The sequence below is a fragment of the Oncorhynchus gorbuscha genome, linkage group LG24, assembly GCF_021184085.1.
Source record: "Oncorhynchus gorbuscha isolate QuinsamMale2020 ecotype Even-year linkage group LG24, OgorEven_v1.0, whole genome shotgun sequence".
NCBI classification, from domain to species: Eukaryota; Metazoa; Chordata; class Actinopteri; order Salmoniformes; family Salmonidae; genus Oncorhynchus; species Oncorhynchus gorbuscha.
Genome location: NC_060196.1, coordinates 65,955,096 through 65,971,528, shown reverse-complemented (window position 1 = coordinate 65,971,528; position 16,433 = coordinate 65,955,096). Strand labels below are relative to the sequence as shown.

The window sequence follows — 16,433 nt, the reverse complement described above, 5'->3', positions numbered from 1 at the left end:
TCCTCAATTTGAGGCATGGGGTAGGCGTCAAGAGGGGTCTTCGCATTGAAGCCTCTGTAATCAATGCAAAACCAAGCACTACAGTTGAGACACCCAAGGGGGATGTAGATCGTCTGACCTTGCCGTTACTCAACGTGTCTTTGACCTGTCTATGAGCTCCTACTTTGGCAAACATACTCAGGAAGCGTTCTTCTTTAAAAAAAAAAATTTGTTTACCTTTATTTAACCAGGAAAGTCAGTTAAGAACATATTCTTATTTTCAATGACGGCCTGGGAACAGTGGATTAACTGCCTGTTCAGGGGCAGAACAACAGATTTGTACCTTGTCAGCTCGGGGGTTTGAACTCGCAACCTTCCGGTTACTAGTCCAACGCTCTAACCACTAGGCTACGCTGCCGCCCCCTTTATGAGGACCTCTTGTTATGATGCAGTGACATGCAGGAGTAGTACGTCCAACAGAATTTGAGCAAACAGTGGACAACTTATGCAACATGATGTCAAGCTGCGCACAAAGCTGTGGACAGTGTGTTTATGCACGATGGCGCACGATGGGGCACGATGGCGCACGCGGGCGCACGATGGCGCACGATGGCGCACGATGGCGCACGATGGCGCACGATGGGGCACGCGGGCGCACGATGGGGCACGCGGGCGCACGCGGGCAGCCGGTTTGGGTTCCGTGTTACGCTATCGTGCATACCTTTATTTTGCCCCTCCACACAACGCGATCACGACTCGCAGGTTTAAATATCAAAACAAACTCTGAACCAATTACATTGGCAATTTAGCTCATAATATTAGCTTGCACCTGCTATCTAACGTTAATTTGTCCTATTTAGCTAGCTTGCTGTTGCTAGCTAATTTGTCCTGGGATATAAACATTGATAGGTCTTATCCAAAGGAAATATGGGTAGGTCTTATCCAAAGGAAATATGGGTAGGTCTTATCCAAAGGCAATATGGGTAGGTCTTATCCAAAGGCAATATGGATAGGTCTTATCCAAAGGAAATATGGGTAGGTCTTATCCAAAGGCAATATGGATAGGTCTTATCCAAAGGAAATATGGGTAGGTCTTATCCAAAGGAAATATGGGTAGGTCTTATCCAAAGGAAATATGGGTAGGTCTTATCCAAAGGAAATATGGGTAGGTCTTATCCAAAGGAAATATGGGTAGGTCTTATCCAAAGGAAATATGGGTAGGTCTTATCCAAAGGAAATATGGGTAGGTCTTATCCAAAGGAAATATGGGTAGGTCTTATCCAAAGGAAATATGGGTAGGTCTTATCCAAAGGAAATATGGGTAGGTCTTATCCAAAGGAAATATGGGTAGGTCTTATCCAAAGGAAATATGGGTAGGTCTTATCCAAAGGAAATATGGGTAGGTCTGATCCAAAGGAAATCCATGAAGCCAAAGACCCCAAAAAGAATCAACAGGCCGTGGAAATCGCCTTCCAAAACATTGTTCTCTCCTGGTGTCAGACACAAACAGGAAGGTAAACCTCTTCTTAGTAATGCTCCAACTCAAGTCTCACCTGTCCAGCATCAAAAAAAACTAGGCTTTCCAACTAACATATGTTTGATTTTCCCACCTCTCTCCTGTCAAAATGCCCCTCCTTGGACTTGGACACACCCACTTCCTACAGCCACTCAAACCTGGAAGTGACAATGGGTGTGTCTAGGGACTGACCAGGGCGTTGGACCATTGTTAATACACATGAGAAACTGTTGAGCGTGAAAAACCCAGCAGCACTACTACGATAACTCGTTCAAAGACACTTAAATATTGTGTCTTTCCCATTCACCCTCTGAATGACACACAGACACAATCCATGTCTCAAGTCTTCATAATCCTTTAACCTGACTGCTCCCCTTCATCTTTAACCTGACTCCTCCTCTTCATCTTTAACCTGACTCTCCCTTCATCTTTATCCTGACTCCTCCTTCATCTTTAACCTGACTGCTCCCCTTCATCTTTAACCTGACTCCTCCCCTTCATCTTTAACCTGACTCCTCCTCTTCATCTTTAACCTGACTCCTCCCTTCATCTTTAACCTGACTCCTCCCCTTCATCTTTAACCTGACTCCTCCTCTTCATCTTTAACCTGACTCCTCCCCTTCATCTTTAACCTGACTCCTCCCCTTCATCTTTAACCTGACTCCTCCTCTTCATCTTTAACCTGACTCCTCCCCTTCATCTTTAACCTGACTCCTCCCCTTCATCTTTAACCTGACTCCTCCTCTTCATCTTTAACCTGACTGCTCCCCTTCATCTTTAACCTGACTCCTCCCCTTCATCTTTAACCTGACTCCTCCCCTTCATCTTTAACCTGACTGCTCCCCTTCATCTTTAACCTGACTGCTCCTCTTCATCTTTAACCTGACTGCTCCCCTTCATCTTTAACCTGACTCCTCCCCTTCATCTTTAACCTGTCTCCTCCCCTTCATCTTTAACCTGACTCCTCCCCTTCATCTTTAACCTGACTCCTCCCCTTCATCTTTAACCTGACTGCTCCCCTTCATCTTTAACCTGACTCTCCCCTTCATCTTTAACCTGACTGCTCCCCTTCATCTTTAACCTGACTGCTCCCCTTCATCTTTAACCTGACTCCTCCCCTTCATCTTTAACCTGACTGCTCCCCTTCATCTTTAACCTGACTCCTCCCCTTCATCTTTAACCTGACTCCTCCCCTTCATCTTTAACCTGACTGCTCCCCTTCATCTTTAACCTGACTGCTCCCTTCATCTTTAACCTGACTGCTCCCCTTCATCTTTAACCTTCCTCCCCTTCATCTTTAACCTGACTCCTCCCCTTCATCTTTAACCTGACTCCTCCTCTTCATCTTTAACCTGACTCCTCCTCTTCATCTTTAACCTGACTCCTCCTCTTCATCTTTAACCTGACTCCTCCCCTTCATCTTTAACCTGACTGCTCCCTTCATCTTTAACCTGACTGCATCTTTAACCCGACTCCTCCCCTTCATCTTTAACCTGACTCCTCCCCTTCATCTTTAACCTGACTCCTCCTCTTCATCTTTAACCTGACTCCTCCCCTTCATCTTTAACCTGACTGCTCCCCTTCATCTTTAACCTGACTCCTCCCCTTCATCTTTAACCTGACTCCTCCCCTTCATCTTTAACCTGACTCCTCCCGTCATCTTTAACCCGACTCCTCCCCGTCATCTTTAACCCGACTCCTCCCCGTCATCTTTAACCCGACTCTTCCCCTTCATCTTTAACCCGACTCCTCCCCTTCATCTTTAACCCGACTCCTCCCCTTCATCTTTAACCCGACTCCTCCCCTTCATCTTTAACCCGACTCCTCCCCTTCATCTTTAACCTGACTCCTCCCCTTCATCTTTAACCTGACTGCTCCCCTTCATCTTTAACCTGACTGCTCCCCTTCATCTTTAACCCGACTCCTCTCCTTCATCTTTAACCTGACTCCTCTCCTTCATCTTTAACCTGACTCCTCTCCTTCATCTTTAACCTGACTCCTCCCCTTCATTTTTAACCTGACTCCTCCCCTTCATCTACACTGAAGTGGATTTAACAGGTGACATCAATAAAATATCATAGCTTTCACCTGGTCAGTCTGTCATGGATAGAGCAGGTGTTCCTAATGTTTTGTACACTCAGTGTATAATTATTTGATATTGTCTATACAGGAGACAGTCATCTGGGAGGTGGGTTGGAGGCCAACAGCAGCACGGAGTCCTTTGAGCTGGTCACAGAGGACAACAATGGAGGAAAGCAAGCGGCAGAAGGTATAGTACAGTCTACTCAAACTAGGGGGCGATCTGAAATAGCACCCTATTCCCTATGTAGTGCACTGCTTTTGGAGAAGGAAAGCAAGCAGCAGAAGGGACATGACAGTAGGGGTGTTTCTCAAAATGCGCGCTACCGTTCTCCGAGCACGCGAAGTGGAGAACAGGAGGGTCGGAGTGTGTTACATTTACATTACATTACATTTAAGTCATTTAGCAGACGCTCTTATCCAGAGCGACTTACAAATTGGTGCATTCACCTTATGACATCCAGTGGAACAGTCACTTTACAATAGTGCATCTAAATCTTAAAGGGGGGGGGTGAGAGGGATTACTTATCCTATCCTAGGTATTCCTTAAAGAGGTGGGGTTTCAGGTGTCTCCGGAAGGTGGTGATTGACTCCGCTGTCCTGGCGTCGTGAGGGAGTTTGTTCCACCATTGGGGGGCCAGAGCAGCAAACAGTTTAGACTGGGCTGAGCGGGAACTGTACTTCCTCAGTGGTAGGGAGGCGAGCAGGCCAGAGGTGGATGAACGCAGTGCCCTTGTTTGGGTGTAGGGCCTGATCAGAGCCTGGAGGTACTGAGGTGCCGTTCCCCTCACAGCTCCGTAGGCAAGCACCATGGTTTTGTAGCGGATGCGAGCTTCAACTGGAAGCCAGTGGAGAGAACGGAGGAGCGGGGTGACGTGAGAGAACTTGGGAAGGTTGAACACCAGACGGGCTGCGGCGTTCTGGATGAGTTGAAGGGGTTTAATGGCACAGGCAGGGAGCCCAGCCAACAGCGAGTTGCAGTAATCCAGACGGGAGATGACAAGTGCCTGGATTAGGACCTGCGCCGCTTCCTGTGTGAGGCAGGGTCGTACTCTGCGGATGTTGTAGAGCATGAACCTACAGGAACGGGCCACCGCCTTGATGTTGGTTGAGAACGACAGGGTGTTGTCCAGGATCACACCAAGGTTCTTAGCGCTCTGGGAGGAGGACACAATGGAGTTGTCAACCGTGATGGCGAGATCATGGAACGGGCAGTCCTTCCCCGGGAGGAAGAGCAGCTCCGTCTTGCCGAGGTTCAGCTTGAGGTGGTGATCCGTCATCCACACTGATATGTCTGCCAGACATGCAGAGATGCGATTCGCCACCTGGTCATCAGAAGGGGGAAAGGAGAAGATTAATTGTGTGTCGTCTGCATAGCAATGATAGGAGAGACCATGTGAGGTTATGACAGAGCCAAGTGACTTACATTTACATTACATTTAAGTCATTTAGCAGACGCTCTTATCCAGAGCGACTTACAAATTGGTGCATTCACCTTATGACATCCAGTGGAACAGTCACTTTACAATAGTGCATCTAAATCTTAAGGGGGGGTGAGAGGGAATACTTATCCTATCCTAGGTATTCCTTAAAGAGGTGGGGTTTCAGGTGTCTCCGGAAGGTGGTGATTGACTCCGCTGTCCTGGCGTCGTGAGGGAGTTTGTTCCACCATTGGGGGCCAGGGCAGCGAACAGTTTTGACTGGGCTGAGCGGGAGCTGTACTTCCTCAGTGGTAGGGAGGCGAGCAGGCCAGAGGTGGATGAACGCAGTGCCCTTGTTTGGGTGTAGGGCCTGATCAGAGCCTGGAGGTACTGAGGTGCCGTTCCCCTCACAGCTCCGTAGGCAAGCACCATGGTCTTGTAGCGGATGCGAGCTTCAACTGGAAGCCAGTGGAGAGAACGGAGGAGCGGGGTGACGTGAGAGAACTTGGGAAGGTTGAACACCAGACGGGCTGCGGCGTTCTGGATGAGTTGAAGGGGTTTAATGGCACAGGCAGGGAGCCCAGCCAACAGCGAGTTGCAGTAATCCAGACGGGAGATGACAAGTGCCTGGATTAGGACCTGCGCCGCTTCCTGTGTGAGGCAGGGTCGTACTCTGCGGATGTTGTAGAGCATGAACCTACAGGAACGGGCCACCGCCTTGATGTTGGTTGAGAACGACAGGGTGTTGTCCAGGATCACACCAAGGTTCTTAGCGCTCTGGGAGGAGGACACAATGGAGTTGTCAACCGTGATGGCGAGATCATGGAACGGGCAGTCCTTCCCCGGGAGGAAGAGCAGCTCCGTCTTGCCGAGGTTCAGCTTGAGGTGGTGATCCGTCATCCACACTGATATGTCTGCCAGACATGCAGAGATGCGATTCGCCACCTGGTCATCAGAAGGGGGAAAGGAGAAGATTAGTTGTGTGTCGTCTGCATAGCAATGATAGGAGAGACCATGTGAGGTTATGACAGAGCCAAGTGACTTGGTGTATAGCGAGAATAGGAGAGGGCCTAGAACAGAGCCCTGGGGGACACCAGTGGTGAGAGTGCGTGGTGAGGAGACAGATTCTCGCCACGCCACCTGGTAGGAGCGACCTGTCAGGTAGGACGCAATCCAAGCGTGGGCCGCGCCGAGATGCCCAACTCGGGAGAGGGTGGAGAGGAGGATCTGATGGTTCACAGTATCGAAGGCAGCCGATAGATCTAGAAGGATGAGAGCAGAGGAGAGAGAGTTAGCTTTAGCAGTGCGGAGCGCCTCCGTGATACAGAGGAGAGCAGTCTCAGTTGAATGACTAGTCTTGAAACCTGACTGATTTGGATCAAGAAGGTCATTCAGAGAGAGATAGCGGGAGAGCTGGCCAAGGACGGCACGTTCAAGAGTTTTGGAGAGAAAAGAAAGAAGGGATACTGGTCTGTAATTGTTGACATCGGAGGGATCGAGTGTAGGTTTTTTCAGAAGGGGTGCAACTCTCGCTCTCTTGAAGACGGAAGGGACGTAGCCAGCGGTCAGGGATGAGTTGATGAGCGAGGTGAGGTAAGGGAGAAGATCTCCGGAAATGGTCTGGAGAAGAGGGGAGGGGATAGGGTCAAGCGGGCAGGTTGTTGGGCGGCCGGCCGTCACAAGACGCGAGATTTCATCTGGAGAGAGAGAGGGGAGAAAGAGGTCAGAGCACAGGGTAGGGCAGTGTGAGCAGAACCAGCGGTGTCGTTTGACTTAGCAAACGAGGATCGGATGTCGTCGACCTTCTTTTCAAGATGGTTGACGAAGTCGTCTGCAGAGAGGGAGGAGGGGGGGGGAGGATTCAGGAGGGAGGAGAAGGTGGCAAAGAGCTTCCTAGGGTTAGAGGCAGATGCTTGGAATTTAGCGTGGTAGAAAGTGGCTTTAGCAGCAGAGACAGAGGAGGAAAATGTAGAGAGGAGGGAGTGAAAGGATGCCAGGTCCGCAGGGAGGCGAGTTTTCCTCCATTTCCGCTCGGCTGCCCGGAGCCCTGTTCTGTGAGCTCGTAATGAGTCATCGAGCCACGGAGCGGGAGGGGAGGACCGAGCCGGCCTGGAGGATAGGGGACATAGAGAGTCAAAGGATGCAGAGAGGGTGGAGAGGAGGGTTGAGGAGGCAGAATCAGGAGATAGGTTGGAGAAGGTTTGAGCGGAGGGAAGAGATGATAGAATGGAAGAGGAGAGAGTAGCGGGGGAGAGAGAGCGAAGGTTGGGACGGCGCGATACCATCCGAGTAGGGGCAGTGTGGGAGGTGTTGGATGAGAGCGAGAGGGAAAAGGATACAAGGTAGTGGTCGGAGACTTGGAGGGGAGTTGCAATGAGGTTAGTGGAAGAACAGCATCTAGTAAAGATGAGGTCGAGCGTATTGCCTGCCTTGTGAGTAGGGGGGAAGGTGAGAGGGTGAGGTCAAAAGAGGAGAGGAGTGGAAAGAAGGAGGCAGAGAGGAATGAGTCAAAGGTAGACGTGTTACACGGATGCGCACTCCGTTTGTAGGTATTTTTAAGCATCAATGAAAAGCTTCAACGGAAAGTATATGGAACAACCATGTAAAAAAAATGATGCAAAATGTATTGAATGTCCACCATTATTTGGTCCACCATTGTGGACCAATGTCCACCATTATGTCCACCATTATTTGGGCTGAAGCAAGAAAAAATGAACTGAGATTTTTCCCTTTTGTATGTTGCCTGACTACAATATTGTAACCTGATACGTAACCTGATGTGTAAAACATAACTAAATTATCTGCCTACAATACCCACAGTAATGTGCGTAAATCGCAGTCCCATAGTAAGTCAGTAGGGCAAACTGGCTAGCTAAGACTGTTTAGCTATCTAGATAGCCACAAATAATTGACATCTACTTTGCATAACGTTAGTTTTAAGTCATTTTTACCTGTGAAAGTATCTGGTTAGCTACACTATTATGATTCACATTCAGTCAGCTGATAATTATGAAGTAAAACGTTTCCTTTGTGTACATCTTGTTGCATCTTTATTGTTGCCATTGTCCTGGCTGGAAGAAGGGTTAGTGAATGGAGAGGTCCAGCGTGAGGTTATACCGTAGAGGGAGTGCTGCTCAGTGTGAGGTAATACAGTAGGGGGAGTGCTGAGGTAATACAGTAGGGGGAGTGCTGCTCAGTGTGAGGTAATACAGTAGGGGGAGTGCTGAGGTAATACAGTAGGGGGAGTGCTGCTCAGTGTGAGGTAATACAGTAGGGGAGTGCTGAGGTAATACAGTAGGGGGAGTGCTGCTCAGTGTGAGGTAATACAGTAGGGGGAGTGCTGAGGTAATACAGTAGGGGAGTGCTGCTCAGCGTGAGGTAATACAGTAGAGGGAGTGCTGCTCAGTGTGAGGTAATACAGTAGGGGGAGTGCTGAGGTAATACAGTAGGGGAGTGCTGCTCAGTGTGAGGTAATACAGTAGGGGAGTGCTGAGGTAATACAGTAGGGGGAGTGCTGCTCAGTGTGAGGTAATACAGTAGGGGGAGTGCTGAGGTAATACAGTAGGGGGAGTGCTGCTCAGTGTGAGGTAATACAGTAGGGGGAGTGCTGAGGTAATACAGTAGGGGGAGTGCTGCTCAGCGTGAGGTAATACAGTAGAGGGAGTGCTGCTCAGTGTGAGGTAATACAGTAGGAGGAGTGCTGCTCAGCGTGAGGTAATACAGTAGAGGGAGTGCTGCTCAGTGTGAGGTTATACAGTAGAGGGAGTGCTGCTCAGTACGTGAGGTAATACAGTAGAGGGAGTGCTGCTCAGTGTGAGGTTATACAGTAGAGGGAGTGCTGCTCAGTGTGAGGTTATACAGTAGAGGGAGTGCTGCTCAGTGTGAGGTTATACAGTAGAGGGAGTGCTGCTCAGCGTGAGGTTATACAGTAGGGGGAGGTGCAGCGTGAGGTAATACAGTAGGGGGAGTGCTGCTCAGCGTGAGGTAATACAGTAGGGGGAGTGCTGCTCAGCGTGAGGTAATACAGTAGGGGGAGTGCTGCTCAGCGTGAGGTTATACAGTAGAGGGAGTGCTGCTCAGCGTGAGGTTATACAGTAGAGGGAGTGCTGCTCAGCGTGAGGTTATACAGTAGAGGGAGTGCTGCTCAGCGTGAGGTAATACAGTAGGGGGAGTGCTGCTCAGCGTGAGGTTATACAGTAGAGGGAGTGCTGTATGTAGTGTGATAGTGATAGTGTGGATACCCCATTCTGAGTAGTATGATAGTGATAGTGTGGATACCCCATTCTGAGTAGTGTGATAGTGATAGTGTGGATACCCTATTCTGAGTAGTATGATAGTGTGGATACCCCATTCTGAGTAGTGTGATAGTGTGGATACCCCATTCTGAGTAGTATGATAGTGATAGTGTGGATACCCTATTCTGAGTAGTGTGATAGTGTGGATACCCTATTCTGAGTAGTGTGATAGTGTGGATACCCCATTCTGAGTAGTATGATAGTGATAGTGTGGATACCCTATTCTGAGTAGTATGATAGTGTGGACACCCCATTCTGAGTAGTGTGATAGTGTGGATACCCCATTCTGAGTAGTATGATAGTGTGGATACCCCATTCTGAGTAGTGTGATAGTGATAGTGTGGATACCCCATTCTGAGTAGTATGATAGTGATAGTGTGGATACCCCATTCTGAGTAGTATGATAGTGATAGTGTGGACACCCCATTCTGAGTAGTGTGATAGTGATAGTGTGGATACCCCATTCTGAGTAGTATGATAGTGATAGTGTGGATACCCCATTCTGAGTAGTGTGATAGTGTGGATACCCCATTCTGAGTAGTATGATAGTGTGGATACCCTATTCTGAGTAGTATGATAGTGATAGTGTGGATACCCCATTCTGAGTAGTATGATAGTGATAGTGTGGATACCCCATTCTGAGTAGTATGATAGTGATAGTGTGGATACCCTATTCTGAGTAGTATGATAGTGATAGTGTTGATGCCCCATTCTGAGTAGTGTGATAGTGATAGTGTGGATACCCCATTCTGAGTAGTATGATAGGTGGATACCCCATTCTGAGTAGTATGATAGTGTGGATACCCCATTCTGAGTAGTATGATAGTGTGGATACCCCATTCTGAGTAGTATGATAGTGTGGATACCCCATTCTGAGTAGTATGATAGTGATAGTGTGGATACCCCATTCTGAGTAGTGTGATAGTGTGGATACCCCATTCTGAGTAGTATGATAGTGTGGATACCCCATTCTGAGTAGTATGATAGTGTGGATACCCCATTCTGAGTAGTATGATAGTGTGGATACCCCATTCTGAGTAGTATGATAGTGTGGATACCCCATTCTGAGTAGTGTGATAGTGTGGATACCCCATTCTGAGTAGTATGATAGTGTGGATACCCCATTCTGAGTAGTATGATAGTGTGGATACCCCATTCTGAGTAGTATGATAGTGTGGATACCCCATTCTGAGTAGTGTGATAGTGTGGATACCCCATTCTGAGTCATATGATAGTGATAGTGTGGATACCCCATTCTGAGTAGTATGATAGTGTGGATACCCCATTCTGAGTAGTATGATAGTGTGGATACCCCATTCTGAGTAGTATGATAGTGTGGATACCCCATTCTGAGTAGTATGATAGTGTGGATACCCTATTCTGAGTAGTGTGATAGTGATAGTGTTGATGCCCCATTCTGAGTCGTATGATAGGTGGATATTAGTCTCTTTGGAAGAGTTTATGACTGTGTTCTGAATCTCTGCCCTTCTCCAGAAGTGAACACTAATGCTTTTAAAAGCATTGGATTAATGCCCGTATGGCTGGAGGGAGTTGCTAACCTGTTCCTGACACCAATCCATTTATTTTAAATAGGGGAGAGTACGACTGCACACTGTGTTACTGTGAGGTTATGTCAAATGGGAATGCCCATCCTTGGCATAGATCATAAAGTTATATTTTAATTTCTTATTATACTCTCGCTTTCCATTCTATATGAATTCTCTCTCCTCTGTGTCTCCGTTTGATGACGTCATCATGCTTCCCCTTGCCCTTTTGATGATGTAATGTTTTGTACCCCCCTGCAGTGCCGTTGACAGAAGATGACTGGGTCCCTCTAGAGCTGTGCTTTGGGATGCCTCTCTTCAGCTCCGAGCTCAACCGCAAAATATGCCGAAAGATCGCCTCGCACGGCCTCTGTAGCAAAGACAGGTACTGGAGGAAAAGAATGAGGATTTGTTGTTGTCTTGGCTGGGAAATGGGAGAAGTGTTAATTTCTAAGCAGTCCTTTGTAGCTCAGTTGGTATAGTATGGCGATATTAACTCCAGGCTAGTGGGTATGTTTTTCTGGACCACTCATACGTAAAATGAATGCAAGTCGCTCAGGATAAAACCGTCTGATAAATGGCATATATATATATATTTTTTTTAAGAACTTAAGTTGACGGTGTAATTCTTTGTTGTTTCAGCCTTCAAGACTTACTTCATTCCAGCCGAACACTATCATTGAAGGTCCTGAGTTTTGTTCAGTCGTTCCAGGTAAAAGGTCTCTGTGTGTTCTGTTCTATTCTGCCTCATTGCCACTTGAAGAGCGCTCCTATCAAACCAGCCAGTCGCATAATGACAATCAGAACACTCTGTTTCCCTTTGAAATAACACTCAAGTCTAGACAGACATCCCCCACATGAAAATAAGTATTGCTGGTTTCATTACTTCCATGTTCTGTACCTCACCCAGCCAATAACCCTGATATGACTGGTCTGTATTAGGTCCTGGCCATCAGAGTGATCTGTAATGATATGACTGGTCTGTATTAGGTCCTAGCCATCAGAGTGATCTGTAATGATATGACTGGTCTGTATATATATGGCCATATATGATCTGTAATATATATATATATATATATATATATATCTATAATATATTTTTTTTTTTTAATCCTTTATTTAACTAGGCAAGTCAGTTAAAGAACAAATTCTTATTTTCAATGACGGCTGCTGTCCTAATGGCACCCTATGAGCTCTGATAGGCTGCTGTCCTAATGGCACCCTATGAGCTCTGATAGGCTGCTGTGCTAATGGCACCCTATGGGCTCTGATAGGCTGCTGTCCTAATGGCACCCTATGAGATGAGCTCTGATAGGCTGCTGTGCTAATGGAACCCTATGAGCTCTGATAGGCTGCTGTGCTAATGGCACCCTATGGGCTCTGATAGGCTGCTGTCCTAATGGCACCCTATGAGATGAGCCCTGATAGGCTGCTGTGCTAATGGCACCCTATGAGCTCTGATAGGCTGCTGTCCTAATGGCACCCTATGAGCTCTGATAGGCTGCTGTCCTAATGGCACCCTATGAGCTCTGATAGGCTGCTGTCCTAATGGCACCCTATGAGCTCTGATAGGCTGCTGTGCTAATGGCACCCTATGAGCTCTGATAGGCTGCTGTCCTAATGGCACCCTATGAGCTCTGATAGGCTGCTGTCCTAATGGCACCCTATGAGCTCTGATAGGCTGCTGTGCTAATGGCACCCTATGAGCTCTGATAGGCTGCTGTCCTAATGGCACCCTATGAGCTCTGATAGGCTGCTGTCCTAATGGCACCCTATGAGCTCTGATAGGCTGCTGTCCTAATGGCACTCAAACTGGACAGTCTCTTCAATCTCTTCATTCAAAGACTCAATCATGGACACTCTTACTGACAGTTGTGGCTGCTTTGGGTGATGTATTGTTGTCTCTGCCTTCTTGCCCTTTGTGCTGTTGTCTGTGTACCATGTTTTGTGCTGCTACCATGTTGTGTTGCTACCACGTTGTTGTCATGTTGTGTTGCTTACCATGTTCTTGTCATGTTGTGTTGCTACCATGTTGTTGTCATGTTGTGTTGCTACCATGTTGTTGTCATGTTTGGTTGCTACCATGTTGTTGTCATGTAAATGTAAATGTAAATGTTGTGTTGCTTCCATGTTGTTGTCATGTTGTGTTGCTACCATTTTATAATAATAATAATAGTATATGCCATTTAGCAGACGCTTTTATCCAAAGAGACTTACAGTCATGTGTGCATACATTCTACGTATGGGTGGTCCTGGGGATCGAACCCACTACCCTGGCGTTACAAGCGCCATGCTCTACCAACTGAGCTACAGAAGGACCACATTTTGTTGTCATGTTGTGTTGCTACCATGTTGTTGTCATGTTGTGTTGCTTCCATGTTGTTGTCATGTTGTGTTGCTACCATGTTGTTGTCATGTTGTGTTGCTACCATGTTGTTGTCATGTTGTGTTGCTACCATGTTGTTGTCATGTTGTGTTGCTTCCATGTTGTTGTCATGTTGTGTTGCTACCATGTTGTTGTCATGTTGTGTTGCTACCATGTTGTTGTCATGTTGTGTTGCTTCCAATGGTGTTGTCATGTTGTGTTGCTACCATGTTGTTGTCATGTTGTGTTGCTTCCAATGGTGTTGTCATGTTGTGTTGCTACCATGTTGTTGTCATGTTGTGTTGCTTCCAATGGTGTTGTCATGTTGTGTTGCTACCATGTTGTTGTCATGTTGTGTTGCTGCCATGTTGTTGTTATGTTGTGTTGCTACCATGTTGTTGTCATGTTGTGTTGCTACCATGTTGTTGTCATGTTGTGTTGCTACCATGTTGTTGTCATGTTGTGTTGCTACCATGTTGTTGTCATGTTGTGTTGCTACCATGTTGTTGTCATGTTGTGTTGCTTCCAATGGTGTTGTCATGTTGTGTTGCTACCATGTTGTTGTCATGTTGTGTTGCTACCATGTTGTTGTTATGTTGTGTTGCTACCATGTTGTTGTTATGTTGTGTTGCTACCATGTTGTTGTCATGTTGTGTTGCTACCATGTTGTTGTCATGTTGTGTTGCTTCCATGTTGTTGTCATGTTGTGTTGCTACCATGTTGTTGTCATGTTGTGTTGCTACCATGTTGTTGTCATGTTGTGTTGCTTCCATGTTGTTGTCATGTTGTGTTGCTACCATGTTGTGTTGCTACCATGTTGTTGTCATGTTGTGTTGCTTCCATGTTGTTGTCATGTTGTGTTGCTACCATGTTGTGTTGCTACCATGTTGTTGTCATGTTGTGTTGCTTCCATGTTGTTGTCATGTTGTGTTGCTACCATGTTGTGTTGCTACCATGTTGTTGTCATGCTGTGTTGCTATCATGTTGTTGTCATGTTGTGTTGCTTCCATGTTGTGTTGCTATCATGTTGTTGTCATGTTGTGTTGTTGTGTTGTCATGTGTTGCTGCAGTGCTATGTTGTTGTCTAGGTCTCTCTTTATGTAGTGTTTTGGTGTCTCTTGTCGTGATGTGTGTGTTGTCCTAATATTTTTAATCCCAGGCCCCCGTCCCCACAGGAGGCCTTTTGCCGTTTGGTAGGCCGTCATTGTAAAGAAGAATTTGTTCTTAACTGACTTGCCTAGTTAAATAAAACAATACAAAAATAAACATGGAAGTACCTGGATACACAACAGAAGATGTTATTCAATGTTTTCCACCTGTACATTTACATTTACATTTCACAATTCCAGGTATTTGTTCATGGACAATTCCTGCCCTTTCAATCCATTTTCTTCCGCTTGGTGCCTAATGACCCTGTGTTATACACAACTGACCCCTGACCTGTGTGCCCTATAGGATGGCAGCCAGGGTCAGCCCGACCCTGACAGTGGAGTGTCCGGTCCTCTCAGCCAGCCCCCGGCCGAGTCTGGTGTTCCGCTGCCCGCTCTCAACCTCATCTTCAAGGATGGACAGCTGAGGGAGTGGAGTGGACGAGCACCTCCACCTCTCCACATCTCAGCCCTGCAGAAAGACCAGACCTTATAGACCCCTCCACATCTCAGCCCTGCAGAAAGACCAGACCTTATAGACCCCTCCACATCTCAGCCCTGCAGAAAGACCAGACCTTATAGACCCCTCCACATCTCAGCCCTGCAGAAAGACCAGACCTTATAGACCCCTCCACATCTCAGCCCTGCAGAAAGACCAGACCTTATAGACCCCTCCACATCTCAGCCCTGCAGAAAGACCAGACCTTATAGACCCCTCCACATCTCAGCCCTGCAGAAAGACCAGACCTTATAGACCCCTCCACCTCTCAGCCCTGCAGAAAGACCAGACCTTATAGACCCCTCCACCTCTCAGCCCTGCAGAAAGACCAGACCTTATAGACCCCTCCACCTCTCAGCCCTGCAGAAAGACCAGACCTTATAGACCCCTCCACCTCTCAGCCCTGCAGAAAGACCAGACCTTATAGACCCCTCCACCTCTCAGCCCTGCAGAAAGACCAGACCTTATAGACCCCTCCACCTCTCAGCCCTGCAGAAAGACCAGACCTTATAGGCCCCTCCACCTCTCAGCCCTGCAGAAAGACCAGACCTTATAGGCCCCTCCACCTCTCAGCCCTGCAGAAAGACCAGACCTTATAGACCCCTCCACCTCTCCACATCTCAGCCCTGCAGAAAGACCAGACCTTATAGACCCCTCCACATCTCAGCCCTGCAGAAAGACCAGACCTTATAGACCCCTCCACCTCTCAGCCCTGCAGAAAGACCAGACCTTATAGGCCCCTCCACCTCTCAGCCCTGCAGAAAGACCAGACCTTATAGACCCCTCCACCTCTCCACATCTCAGCCCTGCAGAAAGACCAGACCTTATAGACCCCTCCACATCTCAGCCCTGCAGAAAGACCAGACCTTATAGACCCCATCCACATCTCAGCCCTCCAGAAAGACCAGACCTTATAGACCCCTCCACATCTCAGCCCTGCAGAAAGACCAAAGTGTTTTGCCACCTTAAGTACATGTTTCTGATGGACTTTCCCTCTTCCTCATATTGTCCTATGATCAGAACCAACCCCTCCTCCTCCTCTTCCTCATATTGTCCTATGATCAGAACCAACCCCTCCTCCTCCTCTTCCTCATATTGTCCTATGATCAGAACCAACCCCTCCTCCTCTTCCTCATATTGTCCTATGATCAGAACCAACCCAATCCAACCCCTCCTCTTCCTCGTTTTGTCCAATGATCAGAACCAACAGAACCCCTCCTCTTCCTCATATTGTCCTATGATCAGAACCAACCCCTCCTCCTCTTCCTCATATTGTCCTATGATCAGAACCAACCCAACCCCTCCTCTTCCTCCTATTGTCCTATGATCAGAACCAACCCAACCCCCAACCCTCCTCTTCCTCATATTGTCCTATGATCAGAACCAACCCCTCCTCTTCCTCATATTGTCCTATGATCAGAACCAACCCCTCCTCCTCTTCCTCATATTGTCCTATGATCAGAACCAACCCAACCCCTCCTCTTCCTCATATTGTCCTATGATCAGAACCAACCCCTCTTCCTCGTATTATCCTATGATCAGAACCAACCCAACCCCTCCTCTTCCTCGTATTGTCCTATGATCAGA

General features: G+C 47.5%; 1 protein-coding gene across 2 annotated transcripts in view; it reads left to right on the top strand.

The window, feature by feature from the left end:
* The window catches only part of LOC124013177 (protein FAM91A1), a 106,639-nt gene extending 90,461 nt beyond the window's left edge, over window positions 1–16,178 (top strand). The window contains exons 19-23 of one of the 2 annotated variants that reach the window (XM_046327401.1): window positions 3,666–3,764; window positions 11,096–11,219; window positions 11,477–11,546; window positions 14,655–14,810; window positions 14,854–16,178. In XM_046327401.1, the coding sequence (XP_046183357.1) occupies window positions 3,666–3,764; window positions 11,096–11,219; window positions 11,477–11,546; window positions 14,655–14,810; window positions 14,854–14,886 (482 nt within the window). In that variant the 3' untranslated portion in view covers window positions 14,887–16,178. Of the gene's footprint in view, window positions 1–3,665; window positions 3,765–11,095; window positions 11,220–11,476; window positions 11,547–14,654 lie in introns of both variants that reach the window. The other variant, XM_046327400.1, reaches the window with a different exon arrangement.
* Window positions 16,179–16,433: the final 255 nt, after the last annotated feature.